The following is a 24,980-nucleotide window of genomic DNA, read 5'->3' as shown; positions in this document are numbered from 1 at the left end:
ATAATATTGAAATTAGATAAGATGAAACGAAACCATTTTTGTATCAAAACGGATTCTTAAGAAATAATGTTAGAAAAAAAAGTGTAAATTTATAATTTTTTTAAAAAATGTTGAATTTATTATTAAAAAAAAATTATGTGAATTTTAAATTTATTAATTTTTTATAAAAAAAAAAAAACAAATTTTAGATATTTTAAGACTCCAAATATCACTTTATTAATTATTTTATTAAACTGGGCGGCGAAGCACTAGATGGCTATATGCTTTGGTCCACCTATTACGAACACTCCGTAGACAGACTCGACGACTTCCTATTATTTTCTCCCTTTTCCCTTCATATAGTTTCCGATCGACCAAACACCGACGCACCAAGTCGACGAAAGAAAATCAGAAGATGTTGTTCGATATTCTTCTACAAGTGGGTTTAATCCTCTTGATGATTTTCTTGTTCCTCGCTATGCACGGAATTCCCAACAAGGTCCTATCCAAGATCCGGTACCGCAACCGTGCCGAGTTCCAAGCCAAGCGACACTTCGTCCTCGGCGCCCAGCTAGTCGCCCGCGCCAGATCCTCCAAGAATCGCTCCGATTCCACCTCTCTGGCCAAAGAGGCCCTGGAAGAGGCCGAAAAGGCCATCGCGTTTGACCCGAAGGACGCCGCGGCTCACATCCTCAAGTCCCTGGCTCTCGACCTCCAGGGCTTCAAGACTTCCGCCCTCGACTCGCTCGACGCCGCTCTTTCGCCTCTGTGCGCCAAGTCTCTGAGCGATCAGGAGCGAGGGGACGCGCTCTTCAAGAGGGCCGAGTTGAAGGTCGCCATCGCTAGGCGCGGCCGGACCGACTCTGCCTTGGCGGACCTGGAAGACGCGGTGACTCTGAGTCCGGAAAACGCCAAGGCGTTTCGTCTATTAGGTGAGTGTTATGAGGGGAAGAAAATGAAAGAGGAAGCCAAGAAGGCTTACGAGGATGCCTTAAGGGTCGAACCTGAACTGACCGCAGCTCGCGAGGCACTGGACCGGCTGGGTTCATAGTTCGAAAAGGCTAGATCTGATTTTGGTTCGAGATCCTGGGGAAAAAAAAAAAACAGCACTCCCTACTCTGTTTTCTGTATCTGTATTTCTTCTTGTTGGGTTGTATACATCAAATGAGGAAATTAATATTCCATAGTTTTTTTTTTTTGAACGAGATGGCAGTACTGATTCGCAGCTTATTGTTTAATTACTTCAGTTTAGGCTCGCAAATCCATATAAAAATAGAAAATTCGATGTCAGATTTGCACCATCCAAAGATTTTTGTCTTGGGGACAATCGTTTTTCTCTTGGAATACTTCGCTTTGAGTCATGCGATGATGGAACTGGAAGAACCATGTAAAAGAAGTATGCCGAAGACGAAGAGTAGGTGTTCGAAGAAAGTGGGAAGTACCAGAAAGTAATGCCTTTTTATTTGTCTGTTTTGTGCCCATTAGCTTTGTGTTTTCCCCGTTTCATTCTTGTTTATGGCTGCAATGCAAAGAGGAGGCTCCACTGGAGGTTGGAGATGAGATCTATATTTCATATTTATGGCTTTTGGGGACTATCTCAAAACTGCTGTAACTTTAAGGTCAACCCTTTATGGTTCTCAAAAGCAGTTTTCAAGTCACAGTTTTCTGTGGATTGAAAAGGAGCTCTAGACGCTGGATCTGAGCTATAACATCATGCATGAAACCGAGTTTTTCATCTCAAAAGAAGTGGGCATCAGTTTTTAATCCCTAATTACAGTTGAATTACGGGCCTGGGTAAACTCTTTGGTGCATTAAATCACCGAAGCCAATTTTCAGGTGACCCCTTCTATCCTTATAAATGAAATGTTATTGAAATCTGATTGAACGTCATGTAGAAAGAGAAATATTTTTTTATGTAGCTTAATATTACGACAGATTGTAAAGTTCATTCAAATTTATTTTTGTAAAATTTCTTTGTTTACGTAGTAATCAATTCCCCAGGTAGGAAAAAAGACTGGGAAATCAAGTCAAGAAACATCTAAAATGCATTTAGACCAACATCAGCAAGTTCTCGACTTCCAGTCGGGGAAGAAATAAGATTGGCAGCGTGAATCAGAAAGAACTATGTTTTCTTTTCTCCGATGACGCTCACACTAAATACGATTGTCTTCTTCTCCTTCTTAAAGCTGTGTTAGTTTCTTTCTATTTTAGAGACAGCACAGCCTTACAACGAAGGGTTGCATTCCTTGTCGACTCCATGCTTGTGGGGTTAAAGAACTCGAAACAATCAAATTTTGAAGCACGCAACGATCATTTGTCTCAAAAGATCAAACAAATGAAAATGATGAATTCACCTTTCAATCTTTATATATAAATGTGTGGAACAAGAAAGAAGAATAATCTCCTTCACGAACCAGGCACAATGACACGATTCTTAGTAGGGGTGCGATCTAAAACCGAGCTGATACTCCTTTGTCCAGGATTTCCATTGGTACCGCTATGCCAAACCGTTTCACTCTTTCTTCTTCTCGCCCTCGTTTCACCTCGATAGTGAGAAATGGGTTGCGTTTCAATCGAGCCGCGTCCAGAAGAGCTTCGATGCTCGAGATCGGCTCTACCATAAGCCAATCTAGTCGAACTTGAGCTTCCAAACCTGTACCACCATTTCTAGTAAAAAAGAAAAAGAAAAAAGAACATCAACAAATCATCAAACACTCTAGCTACAGAACCAAACGTATAAAACGAAAACCACAAATCCGTAACTTCAAACAAGAAAAATCAATAAAGAAACAAAAGGGAAATCGGAAATGAAAAGATTCCACGTCTCCTCAAAACCCCTATAAACGTTCAACAAACCTAAACTGTCATTTACACAAAACCCAGAGAGCGAAAATCCCAAATAAGAGCGTTGAATTCATGATACCTGCTCATTGATCTCGACGCCAATGGTTCGCTTTGTGACTTTCCAGACTCGACCGATTCGGCCGTCGTAGAACTTTTGGGGAATGGCTTCGTGAACGGCGCCGTTCACCTTGATGTCCACATAGTCACCGATCTTGTGGGGCCTCGTGAACTTATGGTGTATGCCCTCATGGACTCCGCTGTTTCTGAAGGGCCTAGCAAGCAGATCTCTGATCTGAGAACGAAGACCGTTACCAGCCGCCATGTTTGCTCACTGTCCCTCTCTTCAGAGTGGCAGCCAAATACTCTGAAACCGTTCCTGTGCGCTTTGAGTTTCATTCAGTCGATTTATCATTATAATTTTTTTAAATTTTAATATAAAATATAATAAATAATTTAATTTTTTTAAATTTTAAAATAATAATAATATTAAAAAATAATATTCTAACAATATTTTATCATCTCAACTCAACTCAACTCAATTCACTTCAACATTCAAACACAACCTGTTCAAACTCTATTTCTCAGGAGATATTTGGGCCGGGCCTTGTCGGCTTAAAAATCAATGCTTCCCATTTTGAACAAAGCAGAAGCCCAATCAATGGGGACACGAGAAAGAAAAAGAAAATTGGAGGCCGAGGTGGGTTTGGTTTGGGGCTGATCCTCTCGACTTTTTTTCTCATCAATAATTATTTATTATTTCACATTTTATATTTTATAAAAAATATTTTTATATTTTATAAAAAAAAATTATAAGTATATAATGTGAACTGATGGATAGCAAAAGTCCGAACCAAAAGACACAACGAAAGTAGTAAAGTCGGTGTTGACTGCGTACTCCCGACGACAGTGTCAGGAAGTTTTCCCTCCAATTAGTCCGTTGACAGTTGGCACCGTGCTCTCAAGAACAATTATTCAGTATTAAATATATCCAGAAAATAAAAATAAAAATCTCTAATTTCAATCATTCTCCCCAACTTTTCATCAATTCATTGTTTTGGAAGATTGATAATATTTCCTATTTTTTTTTTTTTTGTTTATATATATATACACACGCAAGAGAAGAAGAATCTCTTGAATATCTATCATATTCAAATTTAAATCTTACATATTAAATTATATTATATAATTGTGCATGATGTAAAGGTCTTAGAATAACGTTTCTCCATCCATAATACGTGTAGGATGATTTCGATTAATTAAGCACGAGACCCTGCTTGATGCAATATCGAAATCAGCAGAATTGATGTTAATATATATTGTCCAAATTGCCAAGAAATATTAGCCGTTTGATCTTGAAGTGTAGCTCTTTACATTCCCAATATGCCATTAAAAGTGTATTTAGTAAGTGAAGTAGTTCAAACTATTTTATTATTCACAAAATAATTTATATATTTATTATTTTTTCATTATTATTTACAGATTATCTAAAACACGTAAACGGAAAGCGTGTCTATTGGTCAGTGAAGACTCGGAGGAGAGGCAATAAAGGCTTGGCAGCCTGTAGAAAAATATTAGGTACTGACTTGGAATTTTCTCTTCTGCAACACTTGGGTGCGTTGATATTTTCAACGATGTTATCGGCCTATTTAAAGGGGAATTATAGTGCTTCTTGTAGAGGAAGGAGAGAACAGAGTGTCCTAAGCAATTTTCAGTTGACTCAGCGTTAGCCAAAAAAGAGAGTGCAAAGCAGAAAGCAAAAAGTCAGATAACAATGGAGTCGAAGTGTAACAAAGTGAACAAAACTATATATCTGCAGTCCTTATTAGGGCTGTTAGCCATTTTTACTGTTAGCTCATGTTTCAATGGCTTTCGAAATTTGGAGCAAGAGAATAGAGGCAACTTGGTAGAACATCTCGGTGAGCTTTCATTTTAATGATGTATTGATTTTAATGTGCAGTTCACTTACAGAGCAATGCAGCAAGAATTATTCAACATGGGTTCATCACTTTGGCAATAAAATTTCTACATTTCTTCGTCTCAAAGTGTTTACAGTTCAGGTATTTGTCACCACTGTTGCCAGCAACTTCGACCATCTCAATGCTGTTCTGGGTAGCTTTCACCCGGGCAATTTCATCCATGTCCAATGACTCCTTGTAATATTTACTTCAACACATCTGTTCCTTCTCATATTTCCCACCCTCTCCTCTGTGCCTTTTATTTTTATTTTTGAATCGTGGCAAAGTTCTCTATTTATTTACTAAAAAAATAATAAATAAAAAAGTTCACTAACCGCATGTGCAATAGAGCTGCTTGTATTATTATCATTGGATGCAAGCTGATTGGTCGATGGCCTCAAGAAAAGTGAACGCATTTTTTGTTAACAATAGGGTGTTACCCCCATTTTATTTAGGAAAATACTCTAACCACAAAGAGATTACACAAAAATAATCTCACAAACTGATGTGACTTGATGTGATTCGTAAGATTATAAAGTTACTTTTATTGTAAAATTGATATAATGGATCAGATGAAATCACATCATTTTGTATGATTATTTTTATGTAATTCCTTTGTGAATGTAGCAATAGTATTTTATTTATTTATATTCACTCACTTATGGCAGAGGACACTCGTGTACAAAACAAGAAACTTTGGAGGTTACAAACAATCACAAAACCAGAACTTTTGCAAGACCATTGTCCTATTTGAGCTACTTACAAACTTAATAGGTATAGAAAATTAAACAAACTACTGTCTAAAACAGGGTAAACCAGATCTATCAAGCACATAATGACCATATAGGTGAGCTGAAAGGTGGGAAACCAAGCGAATGCAAAATAATCAACAACTAAAAAATTTTATCAAGTTGGTCTGTAAAATTGATCTGATCGAGGAACTCTTACAATGGTACATCCCATCCTTTTCCTAGGGCAGTTGTAGCTAAGGGATAAGGTGGAGCCTGAGAACCGCCAATGATGTAAACATGCATATGCACATTCATTAACATAGTTACAAACATAAAGTTACCTATTTACAAAAGTTGAAACATACCTGAAACTTGCACAGCAGCACAGAGATTAAAAAATGTTCGCATCCTTTTATCAAATGTCGCCGTACAAGCTAACATAACTGGAAAAAAAATGTCCCATGTCTAGGATCAGTATACCAAAGTAAATGGTTCTCCAACAAGTTTAATGGATTGTATTAATTCGTATCCCAAAATATGGAGAAAGCAGGGAAAAAATATTAAAACTTCCATCACAAAGTTAAGGTTAATGCAATTCTCCACCATCTAGCCACTTAAGTGTAGGCACAATCTTGACCAAAAATGACTTCAATTTTTCATCAGCAACTGCATTCCCCACAATATCTAACTGTGTCAAGCTCAAGCCTCTAAATATTACAAAAGCTTCCCAATAATTTGCCAGGTTGACATCACCAGTCACCGTTTCATCACGACCCCAATCAATTTCTTCTGTATGACACAAAGGCGATGAACACAGATACCTTGTTGTATCAATCGAGTGTGAACCTATCTGGTTGCATGAAATATCCAACACTTTAAGCGATTTCAGCAGTCTCAAAGGTCCCAGAGCAGTAAAACCACAGAGTTTATTGTTGCTCAGATTTAAGCAAGAAAGAAGCTGCATTGCCTCCAACCCTGTCAGAAGACCCCATATTAAGAAAAAGACCCAATATAAGGCAATTTCCTTTAGCAATACAATGATGATTGGTAACTACTACGATGCATCATGAAGCAGTAAAGAACTTAGACCTGGGCTCATTTTTAAAAAGCAGAGACACCACAAAAAAGGAACTTCAAAGAAAAGGAAAAATTGGCAGCTGGAGGAACTCATATGTACATTAGAGTTTACAATATTAGTTAATAAGTTTACCTTCAATTGATCTGAGTTCATTGTGGCTCAGGTCTAGCATTTGAACCCATAATAACCTCTCAATAGATCCCATCCGTGACAGTGACAAATTATTCAGTCGTAAGCACATAGAATTACCAATAAATGATGAAGTCCCATCTCCATGAAGGAAGCAGTATCTCAGTAAAGACTCTCTTGTGGAAGTTATCTACGGGACCAGCACAATATCAGATTCTACACTTCTGAGCAATTTCTGGCTATCAGTATCCAAAATCAAAGCAAGAATAAAATGCATACTTATTACGAGTTCTTAAAGAGATAACCCAATATTACTGAAAGAACCGTGAGTAGCACACTGTGTGCATGAACTGAATTCTATGCATCAAATTAAGGTGAGTACAATGACACCTTCCCTTACCAATTACTCTAAAACAATATCTTCCCTTACCAGTTACTCTAAAACAAGATTTCGATATAATAAAAGTAATAATAACCTTTTATTGGAATGATCTTATTCACAGGTCCATTTGGAACAGCAAGAAGAAATAAATACGGCCACCCACATATAAAAGAGGGATTTTCTTCACATCCAAATGCAAAAGATTTTTAGTATGATCCCAAGGAAGGGGTCCCTATAATTAGTTGCCTTTTGAAGACTCAGAATACCTATATATTGAGGGCGATTGTATCAATTTGGGTGTTCTTAAAATTAAATTAACAAAGGGATTTACAAACATAAAGTTATAAAGAAGTGGATCGGTTTCCAGTGAATTGGTGAGGTGGTCAGAAAATATTCAATATGATCCATAAGATCACCAGTTATGTGCAGTAACAAAATCTAGCCAATTGTAATAATTTTATGATCAGCCTAGAGATCACTTCAATTCCATTAATTATAAGGGTTTGGAATATCTTATATCACACATCGATTCAGCAAAGAGAGATTCAACAACTAGATGTACATGCAGAATTACTACCAACAGAGGGAGGATAACTCAGACAACCATTACATAAAAGAGAAGAGACTCACCTGCTGCAATAAAGTTAAGCTGTGTTCGTCCTTGTAGAATTGAGAATGTGGTGGGTCCAACGTTCTTAAGTCACTATAAAGGTTGATTACTTCTTCAGAATAGACCATTTTATTAGCACATGGAGATAGCAACAAGTCACGAGCCTTCAACAATCTTGCAAGTGTAAGCTTTCCAATTTTGCTACATAGACAAGAAATGTTTGAGTTTACTATTGCTAAAGGCCAAGGTTGTAACTATTTCTACATTTTATCTTTGCCCATCAAATGGATGAAGCTTACCAGCTGATTTCTGACAATAATTCCTGGAAAAGAGCTATTTCATTAGCTATAGTCTCTGCACGCCACTCTGAAGATGTTTTCTCATTGTCATCCTTAATATTTAGTTGATCTAAAGAAATAGTTGGATTTGGTTCCTCAGGAGATGTTTCATATAAAGCAAAATTACCATCTTGCCAAGAAATGATATCTCCACCATGCCCAATAGGGGTTTTAACAGGCCGTGCAAACACTTTAAAGGCGAATCTAGAGGGATGGCTATAGTGAAAACCACTAGAGGAAATGATGCCTCCAGAATGTCCAATGCTAACCTCCACAGGATAAGCTTCTGAATGGACATCTACTTTGGGATAATTGAGATAAGTCACCCAAACTTGGGCAGCCGGAGAATTATTTGTTGAAAGTGGTTTCCAAGTAAGTTCACTGTTTGCATTAAGAACAGATTCGACAGATATTGTTGATGAATTTACACCTTCCACAGCTTGATTAAAATAAACAATGAGTGGAAATGTTCCTGAATCAGAATGGAATGTATTGAATGGAGACAAGGCACAGTCATCCAGACACTGATCTTCCAATATAATGAGATTAGAATCACGAGCAGGCCAAGAAGAAACAAGTAGAGGAGCATCAGCTTTCACTGTTTGATCAAGGAGCCAAAGATAATAGAACCAGCCACTTTGATCATCTGGATCTGTAAAAATCGCTTGGTGGACAAGCTCATATTCCTCATTCAAGACCACCTCTTTTGGGAAAAACCCTTGAACCTTTCTTTGCAGCAAATTAGATAGAAGTATACTGCAAAAGTCCTTCAGTAAGGTAAAAATAGCAACAAGCAGCGAAATGTACACTAAAACTATTGAAAGTTTGCAAATGGGGTAAATTTCTCATAAAGAAAATCAGATGAAATAAATGCAAAACCATAAGGATAGCACCATGATTATCTAGAAGATAATAAAACATAAAGATACGGTTACTCATAATTTTAAAAGTTCCTTGTTACTCGGTAATCAAACCTAAAGATGCAACTTTGGCATGTTTAGTATTCCTTAAAGATACTGTTACTCATTATTTTAACTGTTACTCACAATTAAACAAGGTCCATATATCAAACAATAACCTTTAGTATTCCTTGCGAGCCTTCCAACTATGTTTATGAATAAAACTGTTAATTCCAATCTCAAATTCTTATGCTGAACCCAGGGGAAAAAATCTCTTTGTAGACAGTCTCAGTTGAAGAAAATATGAAGATGTGGTTACAGCCATTACCGGTCATTTTTAAGCTTTCAAAGTGTTCCTCCATGAGCAATTGGGAACACTGGAATGCATATCCTTCTATCGCAGATTAACAAATGTGTCTCGTATTAAATATTTTACCCATCGACTCAATTGAACTTTACGTTTTTGTCCTTTTCGTGTTTGTAAGAACACTGCTAACACAACATGGGCAGTGAAATTGAACCAATGGAAGCCCAAGCAGCCACCAATACAAATTCCACCAATGGGTGAGATTACCCTCATGCCTATATTGAGTTAAATCAAGACAGGTCACCTTCCTTAATACAAGGTTAAATATATGAAAAGACTCATATATGCAGCCTTGAAAAAATGATTTTAGAATATACGAGCCAGACAGAACTATCAGAAGATTGAGTTATTTTTTTTTTATATCCAGAGAACCAATGATAAAAAATTCCAATTCCAACGAGTAAAAACCGAACAGGAAAATTAAAAACTTATTAGCAAATGGAATCACACCTACGATTGTGCCAAGCAGAATAATTGCTGAAATTGGAATTTATCATATCTGTCGTATACCGTAATTCGTCCACCTCTGATCTGTTCATCAATGCTGCCACAAATCTGACCAAAAAATGTTAAATACAAAAATGAACTAGGAACTTATGGTTGCACGCATTCAAATTAAGGCCAATATTTCACCTCCGGTAATCCCACGCATGAAAATTCCGAGGATCGAGCTTCTGGTACCGATCCAGAAGCCGCATCTCGTGATCTATGGATGAATGACCCTTGCTTAGCACCCATTTTCGATGATGCCACGCTCCGTACGACTTAAAATTCTGCTTCAATGCGCTCTCTACCTACATAAAGTTGATACATATAATAAAAAAAATGTTGCACAAACATTAAGTTCGAAAGAACCCTGGTTTAGACACTGAGAAAATTAGCAAACAAATTTTCAGTTTACTTGTCAAAAACATTAGCGGGGATCAAAATTTGAGAAAATTAAATTAAAACTCAATTCAATTGAAACAACTTTGCCCATAGGCATAGTCAACCAAGATTACTTCCAGTTCTGAGAGGATGGATACGTGAGATCCAAATTCATTTAATTTTTAGTTTCCCAAGTCTAGTTTTCCCCTCGGCAAGCAGACAAAGAAGAAAGAAAAAAGAAATTGAGGTATAATAATAATTTAAAAAAAAAAAAAAACTACCACTTTGAGTTCTTCACTGAAAATCGACTTGATCGAGTCAGGATCAGAGTCGGACTGACTCAGACGGTGTTCAACGGCGAGCTTCCTGAAGTTCCAAGCCGTATAGTACTCGGGGTTGACTTCTAGCAGCTTCGCGCTAACCTCTAGAGCTTCATTAGTATAACTGAAATATTTTCATAACAACGAAAATTAAAAGAAGAGACGGAGGTGTTTGGATCCCAGGATCGAAAAGAAAACGAGAGGGAAAAAAAGAAGAGAAAAATGGGTACATCTTTTTGTGGTGGTTGGAGAGGAACTGAGATTGGAGAGAGCGAAGCTTCTCAGCTTTGGCTACCGAAGCAGCCGCATCCTCTGGCTTTGGGTCCTTGCGAGGCCGACCGTGCATTTTCGGGCGAACGGAGTTTCAGAGTTGATAGGAAATATTTTTGGCCCACGGATTAACGATTTATATAAAATCCGTTTATCAAAATCCCCAAGTTACTCTATCTAGACTTAAAATTATTAGTTATTCACTAAATATTAATATTAATTACACACCTATTAATTTTTAAAAAAAATTATATTTACAAATCAGTGTAAAATACAGTCTACAAACATTGTATAATATTGACGTCACAAAATTTAATTTGTCAGAAGAAATTATAAATTTAAATATTATAAATTAAATTATGTCGCTTCAATAATATAAGTAATATATTCTTCATACTAACTTATAAATAGAATAACTCTTTCTAAAATTAGAATAACATGTAATTATATCTTGATATTATTTAATAATTAATTATGTGAGGATTGGAATTCATATGTTATTATATTTCTATATGCAATAAGAAATTGCATATGACTCGGCTTATATAATTATTATTTTTCTTATCTCCAAATTTTAAAATTCAGATAAAAACTCTTAACTACATGCTCGTGGAGTTTGGAAGTCCAATCACCAAGATTCTTTTTGTCGTTTTTACCTTTTATATAATATATGTGATAAAGGCCTAGTTTGGATATTAATAATATCTACTATTATTTATTATTTTATTATTATTTTTTATATATTTTGTATTACTATTTATTATTATTTAATATTCTATCGTTACTTTTTCGATACTATTTACAAAATACATAAAAAATACTTCACTACACGAATACAACCTAAGTTATATAACTAGTAGATTTTTTTTTATTTTTCAAACTACTAATTATACACATTTTCTTTTTTATGAGCTACCCATGTAAAATGCATTATCTTTTCAGAATTTATACGAATAATATATTACAGTATCTATATGAAATGGAAAGAAGTAAATTGGTCTCTCGAAAATGTATGAGAAAGGAGTAAATAAAAATAATTTGCAGGTTATTTGATTCAAAATGATAACAAGAGCTGAAAGATTTCTTCCTCACATTCAGAACGAGAAGATGGGGAGAATCATCACATTGAAAGATGAAGAGTAAATAACAACCGGGTGTGTTTGGCAAGTGAGAGTACTTGAGATGAGGTACTCTCACTACTATTCTTTATTTTATTATTATTTTTTACTTATTTTTTTACTATTCATTACTTTTCACCTATTTTTTACTACTATTCAAATATTTTATTATTACTTTTTCACTACTATTCACAAACATTCTCAACACTTCTCACTACCCAAACGTACAAGCTCATATTGCAACCATTAATGGCAAATCTTGAATATTTTGGCAACATAATCCTTAAAAAAGTAGTACCATTCTCGTTCTCATGACAACACAATAAGCTGAAACCATAACAGAAGGTTCTTTGTTGCGGTCTATACTCCAAATCCACCAATACATGCAAACGAAGCTGATGGACACCATAAGATTGTAAAGTCTTGACTGAAGTATAAATTCATAGAATCCTTGAAATGTCTAAGAATCTATTTAAAACCTCAATTTACTATTTCTCCTAACTGCAAAATGATTTCCAAACAATTGAACCTCACCCTCGATCTCTCCAACATGGTTTACACCCACTTGGATCCTCTCTTCTTACTAGTTTAAGCTGGCTGGACACTTGAAGCCCCTACGTGACCCATGGTAGCACTGTCTGCAACCGATGCTATATCTCCAAATTCAGATACCTCATTCATCTCCTTCGTCAGTACAGTCATATCTCCAGAAAATATGGAGAATGCCCCCGAGTCATTGTTTAGATTAGAATTTGAAGCTGATGACTTCCCATTTTCATAATTTCCATTCACTTGTTGAGCCAAGGCAACTTCCCCAGCAGATATTTCTTTCTCGCTTGAGCTCACATATGATCTAACATTTTGGGGATTCCCAATAGCTTCGATGGACAGCATTCCCATGCCGGCTTCTTGGACCGCAGCTGCATCAATTTGATCGGATTCTGGTCCATTATTCTCCAAAAGGGATTCCATAGTGCCTGCATTCTCACCATGACTGTTGCCTACCTTGTCTCCAGAAAGTTTCTTTTTCAACATTTTCTTTTTGAATCGAGCTTTCTTAGCCTTTGGAGGATTTGCAGCCTCCTCGATATCATTGACGGATTTGGTCCCCCTTTTCTTGCTTGGGATTACTGTTAACTGTGAGTTGAGAAAGGGTTTCTCGGATGACTGAGTCGTAATTGACTGAATGGCTAAAAGAGCAGTTCTAGCAGCTTTAATCTCTGCTTCTTTCTTTGTTTTTGCTGCAGCTCCAATGTAACGAATCCCCCCTATCTCAATAGTACACAAAAAAAGTGGTACTCGGCCTGGGGTTTCATCCTTTTGACACTGATATAATGGAATTGCGTAATTCATCTTTTGAGCATATTCCTGAAGTAGATTTTTGCATAGTCCTGTTTCATGCTGCAATAAATACAGAAGCTAATATCAATTATGAGTGAGAGATATCCAGGTCAAAAAAATTACGAGAGAGAAAATTATTATTATTATTATTATCATCATCATTATTATAAGTGAGAAATAGAAAATTACCAACTAATAAGAGCAATGAGCAAGTCAAATGAAACACAAATGGCTTTTGTTTACCATATGGCAGTTGAAAAAAAAACTTTTTTATGATGAAGGCTCTACATATTACAAGTGAAAATAAAAAAAAAAAGGCTGTTATCCAGGTACACAGGGAGTATACAAGATATAAACCTAATTAAAATATATATATATATATATATTAAAAAATAGTGCAAACTGTAAATAGATAAACAAGATTGGTTAGTGATCCGAGACAAAAAGGGTTCTAAAGCAAACATCCTTCACTTCTGCCATCGTCTTCTTGCAGTCCTCAAAAGTCCAGTCATTCCCTTCGGACCTTCCTTTCATATTAATCACATAACACAAAAAGGGATCAGCTTCCTAAAGTAGCCCTCTTGTAGTATCAAACCTGCCACTCTATTTGGCATAACCCAAATTGAGCCCAAACAACTAAAAATAGTGTTCCACAAAGCATTGGCAATCTCACGGTGAAGCAATAGATGATCTATACTATCTCCACTCTTCTTTTTCTTTGTTCTTTTTTTCTTTTTTAATCGGTTGTACTATCTCCACTCTTCTTACAAGTATAACAACAACCCAACACTATCATGTGCCTCTTTCTAAGATTGTCACACATGAGGATCATCCTCTAGAGCCGCTGTTCAAACAAAGCAAGTCACTCTCAATGGAGCCATATTCCTCCAAATTTGCTTCCAAGGGAGAGAAGCTACCCTAAGGAAGTAATGCTTTGTAGAACGATCTAATATCAAACTCCCTCACTTTGAAGGAGCCCAACAGCAAGTGGGAAGGATATGATAAAAGTGAAATTCTACTGGATGAGACTGCACTTGAATATGATGGTGATGATCACATGATATACCTTGTCAGTGCACATATGCATGTTTAGCCAGTCTACAATCCATAACAAAACTTTTATAATGGCAAAGAGAGGGCACTTTGCTTTGGAAATCTTAAATCAATTGCCATAATCTTGTATACAAGCTGCCTGACTAAGGCATGCCATGTAAACTACTGTCGATAGAAGAATAAAAGTTTAGCTGACAACAGGTAGAGAAAGAGGATAGAAAGAATTTAACGAAGCTTATAAGAACAAATAACAGCATGTATATCTTATCTAAAACTATCAGGCATTTTTATGTTTTATGCTGTTAAAAAGGATAGGGGTATGAATAGAACATTGTGATATGGGACACTGAACTTCAAACTAAAGGTGTCCTACAAGAAAAAACTACCAACCTATACTCTAAACTAAATGAATTATGCAGAAACACACGTGAAAGTCCAATGGCCCACAAACTATGATGCTCTTCAGTTGATGGAGCCCTTATTTTCAAATGAATTTTAAGAGGGGGAGTGATGTGTTGACTTCTTACTTAAAAAAAGGGGGGAGTGTTGTGTGGACTCGTAGTGATGGATTTGTGCTATGTGTAAAAAGAGTGGTGAGTCTGTGGATCGCCTTTTACTTCACTGTGAGGTGGCAAGGATGTTATGGGCTGAGAACTTCAACAAGACCGGACTTGCATGTGTGGTGTGTTTTGGTTGAAAGGAATAGTCGAAGCTTTGGAGATAAAGAACATTCTTTGGATGAGCTTAGAGGTTTCTTTTTCCGTACTTATTTCTTTGGGCTTCTGCTAGTGTTTTTAATGGAGCCAGCTGTCATGAATTTTTTGTATCACTTTCTAGCTCCTAACTTGTAACTAGGTGTTCTCTGATGTATACTTCCTCTGTACTTGGGCTATGCCTATTTACTTGTTTCGCGGCGGGGGGTTAGTGTTGCATAAAACTAAGATCCTTAAGATCAAGAAGACCCAATATCTACAAAATTATAAATCATTACTTTATTCGGCAGAAAAGCTGACAATTTCCAAATTTGGTAGCAAATAAACCATTGAAGATTATATAAATACACTACTAGATCTTACAGACTGAAGAACTACGAACTCGTGCATATGTGTGCTTGCCCCCAGGGGAGGGGGGATCCAGTATAGAGTCATGGAAGCAAAAATTTTATGAGATTGCATTCAAGATGGCTCAATTACCAAGCTTTTACAGTTAATTCATTGAAACCATAATTCAACTTACAACAGGCTGAGAGATGCTTTGATTAACTTCACAAGATTTAGCTAACTCCAACAGAGCAACTTCGGCAGCTGACTGCTCGGCTGCCTTACGATTGAAAAACCCAGGCAAAGAATCATATTTAACATCATTGACTATCACAGTTGATCTGAAAGAAGGTTCATGGGAAGGGCCTTCTTTGATAGTTTCGTACACAGGTGTAGGAAGTCCAACTTTTTGAGCATACTCCTGCAGACGGCTCTTGAATACATAGCAATTTGAAACACCTGCTGTGCTTCAGAAAGTGTGAGAAAAATAATTAAAGTACGAATCTCACCAAACATGAACATAAAAGGCATGAAAGGTAAAATATTTATTACATAATTTTCAGGCAAATATTACATACAGGATTACTCTTCTTCCTAAACTCCAAGATTTCATTCAACTTTTGTATGCAAAACAGGTCAGTAAACTATAGGTGCATCCCTTCAAGAATTTCTTGCGTCTGAGAGGGTAGACCTGCTTATCCAAACCAACTCTGACTAGATAATGCTCTTCAAAAGCATTCATTTATGCTAATACCCACCATTGTCCATCGTGGAGGAACAGGTACAACCGTATGAACACATTTAGAACATAAAGTATGAAGGGCAAAAATCAGAACCAGTCCATCTCATTTTTAAAACAAGTATAAGACCAATAATATGTTATTTACATCCTGCATGTTGCCTCCCAATTGAGACATCTTTCAATGCTTATAAGGAAAGAAGTGAGAGAGTGCTTTATGTGTTATGTCAAAGATAGCTGAAACCCTTACCAATACCACTCAGAGAAACCTCTTCCTTTAACTGCTACACTTGTAGCTATAACACGATATCCTTGGTTCAGATAATCTATATGAAAGATAGATAAGTAACAAAATCATTTTTTTCTTTTCAGATAAGAAACCAAATTGTGGGAATGTAACTGCACTTGCTCATTCTTTAACCAGTTGTACAACTTCGCACACGACTCGTAGACTCTCTCAATACTTTTATGTCAGATAATGAATTCAGAAATCCCTCGTTCACGAACTATTATTTTTATCATCTTTCGAAATAATCGAATCCATCGTGTTAAATCATTGACATCACCGACAGCAACAAGGGCAGAGGGGGAGAAAGGTTCTCCCGTTCATGTCACATCTTCGGTTTTTGTACATCTCGAATCTTCAAATAACTGAACCCATAATCTGTATTTTCTCCAACTCCTAACCCTTTCTGCTATTTCCTCCTCAAATCTTTATAAATCTTATGTTTCTATCGATTATCAGCCTTCAATTGACTGTCTCCTATGCTCACTATTCCAGGAAAAAAAAAACCCAGTTTTCCAGAAATAAAAAATACCCACAACAGAGATAAAACATAACATTCAGTCTTCACAAACAAAAAATAAAAATCGGAAATGGGGAATACCTTGGAAACCTTCGTTGGTGGGCATAGCTGTCTTCTTCGATGAATATTTAATGGAACAGAGAGGAAGGTCTTGGTCTCTCCAAGGAAATGCGTGAGAGATTGAAGGTGCGAGACTAAGCAAAGCAGACGCGGGGAGTGTGAGCCTCTGGAGTTGTTGGGTCCATACGATTGCGGAGAATCGGGAGGCGTGAGTAGAGAACCTCACGCGATGAAGCGAGAAGAGGGAATAGCATTTATGTATATATATCATGTCCAGTACCCTGCAGGAATATCTCGCTCGCCTTTTATATTGGAATCGGCGTACGTGAGAGGTTTTTTCAGCTGAAATACTCACCTCCACGATACCATGGAGGTGACATTCTGAGCCGATCGATGGCGCAAGTTTTCGATTCAATAAAACTAATAACTATCGGTAATGGTTAGTCATTTTCAAGTCTAAATTTTGACTAAAATTTAAGTTTTTGGTTAAAACTAAAATCTATGAAGAGATTAATACATATTGGAATAGCCGTTTCAAAATTAAAATAATAATATATACTTTGTTTTAATTTTTTTATATTTTATAAATACACTCTACATATTAATTAATAATTTAATTTTTATTGTCCAAATAAATTATTTAATATGAATAATAAATGAAGAAAAATGTAAGTGAAAAATGAATATTTTTTAATAAAATATTATTTTGATTGGTGAATAGTAACTCACCAAATATGACTTTGGTTTTTCATTTATTTTAGCTCATAACTTAACTTGAAGTGATTTGGCTAGTCCAATATAACTGGTTTTGAAAAAATTTAGTCAGAATTTAGACTTAACTAGCATTTGACTAGTCTAATACCAATACTCTAACCCGAGTTGTTATGACAATTTGATCGCCTCAACATTTAATTAATAAATACTATAAGAAGTCCATTTGAAACTGATTGTTATAATTTTAGGATATGCAATTCATGCATATTTGAAAAAAAATTGAGACTTACATAAAAAAAAAAAATTAAATTTTTTATGGTGAGTCTTTTTTTCTTCAAAATTAATATACGAGACATCCACACTTTTAGATTGTATCTAACATTACTTAGATATTAAATTCACCAAATTACAAATGAACTTGTTTCGAAAAACATTTGGTTAAAAAATCATTATTAAAAATTATTTTATAAATTTAATTGTATTAATTTAATTTAATTTTTTTTAAAGTAACCCATATATAAAGCCAATAAAAAAAATGATTGACCGGAAGAGTGCATGATCACTAACGTACTGATTGTCCTTCATTTCGGTATGCTTTCACCCGTATGTATATCATGGTTCATAGTCAATGGGTTTGTCACCCAATAACAGATACGCCTTCTACTCATTATTTTTATACAATATATCACACTTAATTTTTAATTTATTATTTTATTTGATTTTTACTAAATTAAAAAAAAATATATTCATCATCTATACACTACATATTTAATAAAAAATAAAAAAATAAAAAATTACGTATAATATATAATATAAAAGTGATGAAAATAATTTTTTAACAATGACGATACGTCAATTTTGTCACGTCAACAATATATAAAAAAAGGTTTTAAATAATAAAAATAATTACAATGTGTGTCTATTTCTTTAGGTAATTTGTTATCTCTCCACTATTAATTTGTTTTCTGATCCATGTTTTTGATTTTGTGTGACACGACATGATGCATGGGATGCTTTGTTACTACTTGCACTTTAGTATTTGGTAAAATGGTGGAAAATGAATATTATATATATGAAAAAAATGTCTATTTATTATTATTTTTAACCTCATTCTCTCAACATCGCTTTAAGTAATATTAAATAATTGATATATAAATAAAATATAATAAATAATTTATTATCATTAAATGTCACATTATGAGATGGTAAAAGAATAATAATAAAAGAGATGCTAGATAACATTACTATATATATACACATGTATATATAAATACTGTCTTCTAAACAATAGTCATGCTATAGATAAATAATATATACAAGTTAAAAAATGTATGAGTCTTATACAAGGTTTTTATAAAAAAAAAAAAAATGAACTTCACCATAAAAAAATATAAAAAATTCAATTTTTTTTATAGGATCCATACTTTTATAAAAAAATTATATAAATTTTATACATATAAGATTTGTAATTATTAACAATGCAGTTCTCTCGGTTTATTTGAGGGAAGTCCGAGTCCGAGAGTCACGAAAATGCTTTTACCGACATAACATGTCGTTGGTAAATGATAACAGTGGTGTCCAATAGCCGGTTGTGGCAACTCGCAATCCTTTGAAAAAAAATATAAAAAGTATTTTCATTTTTCAACCTTTCAAAAATATTCTCTCCAGACCATCTCACCTCTGTCTCCCCTCCAATCTATTTCTTCTTTCCATTTCCCATCCTTCTTACGACACTAAACAGAAAGAGATGTTTGTGCTTGCTACTTTCGAAAACTAACAAGATTGTACGTGACTGCAAATATCATTTATCAATATAAAATATATTTATTTGAAAAAACCCGAATCATTCTCCCGTATGGAAAGATAAATTCTTGTCAGGGGTTTGATGGGTGGGCATAAACCAAAGCCAAATTGAAGAGGCGAAATCAAAGCTTCAGTATTTGCAAGTTCTTGTTCTCTGGTGCTGGAAGAACGTTGTGGTTATGGACCAAATACCATCTTTCTTCCATTCATATGCACTCAAAATGTACAATTTTTAACGGACAATGCCAAACATAAACTCATAATGAGAGAGAAAAATCAAGGAGCTTCACATTTTTCTGGCTTGAAGTAGCCAAATATATTTGTCTGTTTTGCCAGCAAAAAAGCCTACATGTCTTTGGTTACTCTCTAAAATATTAATGCAAAATAAAATAACTATTCAGAATTAATGCCACAAGCTAAAGCAAAAGCCATGCCTAGAATTAACTGGTTTTTGTTCACAGCATATCTTGTCCATGAAGGTATCCATAAGCTGTCCGGCTAAACTAGGAGGGTCGTCAAGCAAAGTAGCCACAAAGACATTAACCACCCTTCTCTCTTGCTCTGTGGCTTTGAGGCTGAACCACGTGAGAAATTTTACTCTAAAATCTTCATCCAGGTGCCCTTCATGCTCTAACCATTTGACCACTTGCACGGAATGCTCATAATCACTTTCCTCTACGCGCTTTTTACAACCCATATCTGGAACTGCTCGCATTCCACTGCACTTACAAGGAGTGGAAGGAGAAACAGTTTCAATGAAAAGAGACGGCGAGCAAAACCTTTCACTCTTGCTCTTGCTGATGTCGACCAACGGTTGAAGCTTTGCAGGAGGTGCTAATTTAATGTTACCAAACTTGGTTGACTCCACCTGAAGATGATCTTGCGCTATAATTGTATGTTCTGCCTTTCCATGTTTTAAAGCTGTAAAACAGCTTCTATCTGATGCGGGTGTCTCCCATTTAGCTTCCAAAACACCCAATACCCCTGTGCTGCTAAACAAAGAAACCTTGCAGGAATACTCAGTAGAAGGGTGCAGGTGGCTTATCTTGAATCTCTTCTCTGGCCTAAATACAATGAAAGTTGGTTGCTCTGGATAATCCTTCACAACAGACTTGCGATGCCAGAGTCTGCAGCCTAGGTATTCTTTTAACAGATGATCTTCATATTCTAGCACAATGATCACCGAGGTAGGGGTGGACTCTTCAAACAGGATCCGACAAGCTGCTATAAAGATTTTGACCAAATATCATCAGCGAAAAAATAAAAGCAAGTTCTAAAAGGGTAAAAAAAGGTTATTTTTTCTTCATATTTACGCATTCGCTATGTTATTCCAAATTCAAAAACTCAAAAAATGACCCCACATCAGGTCATGAAAAATTGAGATCTCACATTCTGAAAAATAAATAAGCTTACCAAATGGATATTTCTCTTCCATATAATCCAGGCAAAACATTGAATCAAAAGATGCCACAGCAGAAGCACATAACTTCTGGACCTCAGCACCACAAGGGAGTCTGTTGACGATGCAGCGTGCCATACTTTTGCATACCTGATCTAGAGGCCCCACTTCATCTTTCAGTATTTTCACCGCAGAATCCACTGTCCTATGCGCTTCTTTGTATAGTGCTGTTCCCAAGAGAATCTTTTGAGCCAAAGATAACCGTAGACATAGTACATCCACTCTTCTAGCCTCCTTGGCAACCAGCAATTGTTTCCTCCAGGTTCTGCAGAAACGTAATATTAACCAGCCAATTCTTTCGCATAGTATCTTAGTAATAAAATCTAAGAACTTGGTAGGATCAATTTACCAAGTAACTAAGTGAGTGAATTACCATGTCATAGTTTGCTTTGGGATTAGGTTGGTTAACTCGATTTCTAATCCCTGGACCCCTTAAGTTTGTTAAGTTGGTATCCACCTGGCAACTAAAACCTAACATAAGAGGAACACTCCTGCCCTACTGAGTTGGCATGTTGGAGATATAATTCAAATATGTCAAGGCAGTTGAATTGTAAGTGCCTAGCCAGGTTCTTCAAACTGCTGAGGAAGTAACAAGTATAACTGGCAGTAACATTGCCTATATATTTGCATGCGTCGATGTTTGATAGATTTTTAAACAAAAAGTGTCAATGTGTTATACAGCTATCAACAATTAGTTGAGTTTTCAAGGTCTGGTTGCAACTGCCCAGCTGTACTAGATACTATTCATCAAGTTAGCAGCAAAAGTTAATTTTGTCTAGAAGTTCATAGGATTTACCTCATTAGCCCATGGATTTTTCCACATGATACACAATAGAAGCTTCCATCCAACTTTTTACAACACTTATTCTTCAAAATACCAGCTCTTTCATGCTTCAACGCACATTCAAGATGGCAAGACAATCCACAGAGGTCATTCTCACAGGTCAACCACAGACTAGGATCCTTGTTATCATCATAATAATGACAGATACAGCAAGAACATCTCTTGCAAAAGGCATCCTCTGGAGTTAAAGAAGCCCTGCAAGCAACATTCTGACAGAGCAGAATTTTCACATGTTCTTCTTCATTGTTTTCTGGAGGAGCATGATTTAGGTCAGTCAATAGTTGAGAAGGAGGGACTACATTCCTTTTCCTTTTTAATCCAATACGAGCAGGAGAAAAGGCAAATGAATTTCGCCCCTCAAAATTCTGAGAAACTAACTTTAGAAGGTGTTCTATCATTTGAGATTTTGTATATCCCGTGTACTTTCTCTCTTTGCCCATTTCAGCACAGATGATTTCGAGAAGCTCTGGACGTGTAAAAGAACGAAGAATCTCTGGGGCATCTTTTGACCATCGGGCAATCTCGCGGACTAGTGCTCTTTTCTCTCCCAAGCTTAGCTGGCTATATTTTGCAGGATCAAGTGCACAACCTTCAAATATGAAAAATGAATATAACTTCAACTTCAGATATCCAAGGTCACATCTAGAACAAGTTTAACATGATGGAAAAATTCTCAACAATCTATGAAGGAAAGAGTCGTCATTCACATTCTCCAATCAAGTGTCCACAGTGTATATATATATATAATCTACTTATCAATGTGCGTGCGTGTGTGTGTGTGCACTTTCTCTTAACTGAGGTAGTCAATCATGCAGCAATTGCAGAACTGAAAATGACTGTATGAACAACACCCATAACCCCCAGAGATCCATACTCGAATAAAAAAGCCTTGTTGAAACAAGAAAAGCATCACATTCCAAAAGTATCACCACATGCTTGACCATGATCTTGTGTGACATGAGCTTATTGACATTGAATCCTCATTTTTATTGCCCAGTATTTGTCCACCTGTTTTAAAACCCTTTAAAATTAATTGAAAAAAACCAGTCACATAAACTCATCCCCAAATTTTCCAACCATCGCTTATTCTAGTAAACAAGATAAATCAAGTCTGAACATTAGAAAATGTTGAAATCTCGGATATTGGCTTTAGGAAAATATAGAATTATTGAATTAGTGATATCAAAACCTCGTCTAAGAATCATAACAAGCTACGTGAAGTTCAAGTACTTTCTAAAAATCATACCCAAATCTCTGACAAACAAGAATGCTTCAATTACAGCCACTGATAAAAACATCTCTTTGAATTTCCACTCCGAATGTAGCTGATATAGATAAGTATGCTCTTAAAACGTGCCTACGCTGTTGAAAAAATCTTCCTTAAAGCTTTGACACCCACAACTAATATTAGTACCCATGCACAGATATTTCTATCAACGCTTATATTAAGAAGATGAAATAAAGCGCACGCACATGTACATACATATCCAAATAAGAACAATAAGACTGTAAGATTGATAATCAATGTTAAAATCCAGAGGAAAATATCCCAAACAATCTTACCCAAACAATAAATAAATAACCCAAACAACCACCAAAGTACAATCATTATCAAGAACCCACAAATTACTAAATGGACGTGAAAGAAAAAACCCAGAAAAACTCACGCATTGCCCGACATTCATTCTCAACAATACAGCAGGCATTACCACTTGTGATAAAAGGAACAAAACCCAAAAAGGCAAAGGGAAAAAAGTACAATAATGTCACAGGCATTGTCCGAGAGAACAATAACGAGCATAGAACACATAACCATCAATTGAAAGAGCGTAGGGCGAAAAACATATATAAAAAAACCAAAACAAAAACAAAAACGAAAAAAAGAAAAAGAAAAGGAAGAGAAAAGTGAACCGACCTGATAACACCGAGTCCATGCCTGAAAACCTTTCTTCTGGTTCGCTCATAATGCTCGGGAAAAAAATAACCCTTTATCTAACCAGTATATTTTTAGACAGAGAAGGGATTTCAGGAAGCAAAGAGAGAAGGAATACAAGTAACAAAATTGACGAAAACAGAACGGAAGCGGAGAGAGAGAGAGAGAGAGAGAGAGAGAGAGACAGATGCAGAAGTGGCATTCAAGTAATAAATACAAAACAAGAGACACGATAGAGAGATTCGGTATGGATATATTGCATACGCGAATCAGGGATCAAAATTCCATAAAACTGAGCGAACAAAGCGATTGGAGTCCTTGGAGGGGTTGGTGTCTCCTCTTGCTTTCTGGCTATCCAGTTTGCATGACTTTAGTTTATACCATACCACCATATAGCAAAGCCCACGCGCACCCCATTGCTCTCACTTTGAATTCGATGGAGTCGAGAGGATAAGAGGATTTCGGGTTTCGCCCTTATTCACTCCTCTCTTCTCTCGCTCGAGAGTGAGACAAAAAGCAGCGCCTCGACTCTGGTTGGTATTGGCAGTGGCACGGCGCGGCGGTGTGTCCTCTGATCCTCTCCCGCTATTGGGCGAGTCCCTTCTTTTGGTTGCCGTGCACTTACGGCCCAACTGTTTTTGTTGATGTGCTTGTGCCTGTGGAGGACCACATTGTGGGCCTTTCCCTACTCGATTTTTACCCAATCAACGTACTTCTAATTAGCTCCATTCATCGTACATCTCAATACAATTCCTGCTGTAATTCAAACTTAGTCAATGTGATTTATTGTTCTATTATATCTGTAGCTACTATTCATTATTCACTTCCGGCCCGTTTGGATAGTAATAGCAGTAAGAGTGGATTCAATAAATTTTAATTAAAAAATCTATTTTTATAAATTTAGTTAATTCTTTTCAACAACATCAAATAATAGATTTAACAAATTTTTTATTAATCTATTAAAATATTTATTTTTAACTTTTTATTTATTTTAAAATGGATCAAATATCACAACCAGAAAGGCAGACCAAGAACCATTAAAAATAGAATAAATATAGATAGAAGTTATTATTGAGAGCATCCATTTTACACACATAATGTGACATTATCTAGATCATACATCTCTCCAAGTGAGTATTGAAAACAATCAACTAGAAATAGCTACATAGTGAGTGTAAAGTATACACTGCTATAATAACTTCTCTCTAACATTACTCTTAAAAATAACATAACAAAAAAATTGCAAGGAAGAAGAGCAAGGCTACTAGTGCTCCAGAAATTAAAGAAGAATCCAGAAATCA

The 24,980-nt window shown here is 35.8% G+C and overlaps 5 protein-coding genes and 1 pseudogene across 11 annotated transcripts; 2 read left to right on the top strand and 4 right to left on the bottom strand.

Moving 5' to 3' along the window:
• Positions 1 to 457: 457 nt before the first annotated feature.
• LOC109008046 lies at positions 458 to 1,030 on the top strand. The gene has a single exon (XM_018987990.2). It carries the CDS (start codon positions 458 to 460, stop codon positions 1,028 to 1,030), a length of 573 nt encoding a protein of 190 aa, XP_018843535.1.
• Positions 1,031 to 2,210: 1,180 nt separating this feature from the next.
• LOC109008053 (60S ribosomal protein L21-like) lies at positions 2,211 to 3,223 on the bottom strand. Its single transcript, XM_035693605.1, has 2 exons — positions 2,903 to 3,223; positions 2,211 to 2,646 (listed from the first exon to the last, which is right to left on the bottom strand). Exons 1-2 carry the CDS (start codon positions 3,143 to 3,145, stop codon positions 2,386 to 2,388), a joined length of 504 nt encoding a protein of 167 aa, XP_035549498.1. The 5' UTR covers positions 3,146 to 3,223; the 3' UTR covers positions 2,211 to 2,385.
• Positions 3,224 to 3,653: 430 nt separating this feature from the next.
• LOC118349288 lies at positions 3,654 to 5,250 on the top strand (annotated as a pseudogene).
• A 546-nt stretch (positions 5,251 to 5,796) lies between these two features.
• Positions 5,797 to 10,880, bottom strand: LOC109008052 (geranylgeranyl transferase type-2 subunit alpha 1). Its single transcript, XM_018987999.2, has 8 exons — positions 10,730 to 10,880; positions 10,461 to 10,623; positions 9,946 to 10,106; positions 9,763 to 9,867; positions 8,008 to 8,802; positions 7,729 to 7,909; positions 6,720 to 6,906; positions 5,797 to 6,484 (listed from the first exon to the last, which is right to left on the bottom strand). The coding sequence occupies exons 1-8, from the start codon at positions 10,843 to 10,845 to the stop codon at positions 6,096 to 6,098; spliced, it is 2,097 nt and encodes a 698-aa protein (XP_018843544.1). The 5' UTR covers positions 10,846 to 10,880; the 3' UTR covers positions 5,797 to 6,095.
• Positions 10,881 to 12,151: 1,271 nt separating this feature from the next.
• Positions 12,152 to 17,213, bottom strand: LOC109008051 (double-stranded RNA-binding protein 1). Of its 2 annotated transcripts, none has more exons than XM_018987996.2 (3): positions 16,948 to 17,213; positions 15,518 to 15,783; positions 12,152 to 13,288 (listed from the first exon to the last, which is right to left on the bottom strand). In XM_018987996.2, the coding sequence occupies exons 1-3, from the start codon at positions 17,195 to 17,197 to the stop codon at positions 12,476 to 12,478; spliced, it is 1,329 nt and encodes a 442-aa protein (XP_018843541.2). In that variant the 5' UTR covers positions 17,198 to 17,213; the 3' UTR covers positions 12,152 to 12,475. The 2 variants fall into 2 exon arrangements, with proteins under 2 accessions (XP_018843541.2, XP_018843542.2); XM_018987997.2 differs by having other exon boundaries at positions 15,518 to 15,780.
• A 2,493-nt stretch (positions 17,214 to 19,706) lies between these two features.
• LOC109008050 (VIN3-like protein 2) lies at positions 19,707 to 24,280 on the bottom strand. Of its 6 annotated transcripts, XM_035692896.1 has the most exons (6): positions 23,944 to 24,280; positions 23,662 to 23,738; positions 22,993 to 23,103; positions 21,699 to 22,335; positions 20,857 to 21,167; positions 19,707 to 20,667 (listed from the first exon to the last, which is right to left on the bottom strand). In XM_035692896.1, the coding sequence occupies exons 3-6, from the start codon at positions 23,042 to 23,044 to the stop codon at positions 19,847 to 19,849; spliced, it is 1,821 nt and encodes a 606-aa protein (XP_035548789.1). In that variant the 5' UTR covers positions 23,045 to 23,103; positions 23,662 to 23,738; positions 23,944 to 24,280; the 3' UTR covers positions 19,707 to 19,846. The 6 variants fall into 6 exon arrangements, with proteins under 6 accessions (XP_035548789.1, XP_035548788.1, XP_035548791.1 ...); XM_035692895.1 differs by having other exon boundaries at positions 23,662 to 24,280; XM_035692898.1 differs by having other exon boundaries at positions 19,707 to 20,664; positions 23,662 to 24,280.
• Between the last annotated feature and the right edge of the window lie 700 nt (positions 24,281 to 24,980).

Source organism: Juglans regia, chromosome 8 (genome assembly GCF_001411555.2).
Source record: "Juglans regia cultivar Chandler chromosome 8, Walnut 2.0, whole genome shotgun sequence".
NCBI classification, from domain to species: Eukaryota; Viridiplantae; Streptophyta; class Magnoliopsida; order Fagales; family Juglandaceae; genus Juglans; species Juglans regia.
The sequence above is the reverse complement of the archived record's forward strand: the minus strand, read 5'-3'. Positions and strand labels throughout refer to the sequence as shown.

Coding starts and splice junctions, on each gene's coding strand:
- LOC109008046 (XM_018987990.2), top strand. CDS start 458: ATGCACGGAATTCCCAACAAGGTCCTATCCAAGATCCGGTACCGCAAC.
- LOC109008051 (XM_018987996.2), bottom strand. CDS start 17,197: ATGATATATATACATAAATGCTATTCCCTCTTCTCGCTTCATCGCGTG. Junction 15,784..16,947: donor CACCAACGAAGGTTTCCAAG/GTATTCCCCATT, acceptor TCTGAAGCACAG/CAGGTGTTTCAAATTGCTAT. Junction 13,289..15,517: donor AAAGCATCTCTCAGCCTGTT/GTAAGTTGAATT, acceptor TATTTATTGCAG/CATGAAACAGGACTATGCAA.
- LOC109008052 (XM_018987999.2), bottom strand. CDS start 10,845: ATGCACGGTCGGCCTCGCAAGGACCCAAAGCCAGAGGATGCGGCTGCT. Junction 10,624..10,729: donor TCCAACCACCACAAAAAGAT/GTACCCATTTTT, acceptor AAAATATTTCAG/TTATACTAATGAAGCTCTAG. Junction 10,107..10,460: donor TCAGTGAAGAACTCAAAGTG/GTAGTTTTTTTT, acceptor AACTTTATGTAG/GTAGAGAGCGCATTGAAGCA.
- LOC109008050 (XM_035692895.1), bottom strand. CDS start 23,044: ATGTTTTTATCAGTGGCTGTAATTGAAGCATTCTTGTTTGTCAGAGAT. Junction 22,336..22,992: donor CTTGTTTGTCAGAGATTTGG/GTATGATTTTTA, acceptor TCATATTTGAAG/GTTGTGCACTTGATCCTGCA. Junction 21,168..21,698: donor AAAATCCATGGGCTAATGAG/GTAAATCCTATG, acceptor ACGTTTCTGCAG/AACCTGGAGGAAACAATTGC.
- LOC109008053 (XM_035693605.1), bottom strand. CDS start 3,145: ATGGCGGCTGGTAACGGTCTTCGTTCTCAGATCAGAGATCTGCTTGCT. Junction 2,647..2,902: donor GCGTCGAGATCAATGAGCAG/GTATCATGAATT, acceptor CTTTTTTACTAG/AAATGGTGGTACAGGTTTGG.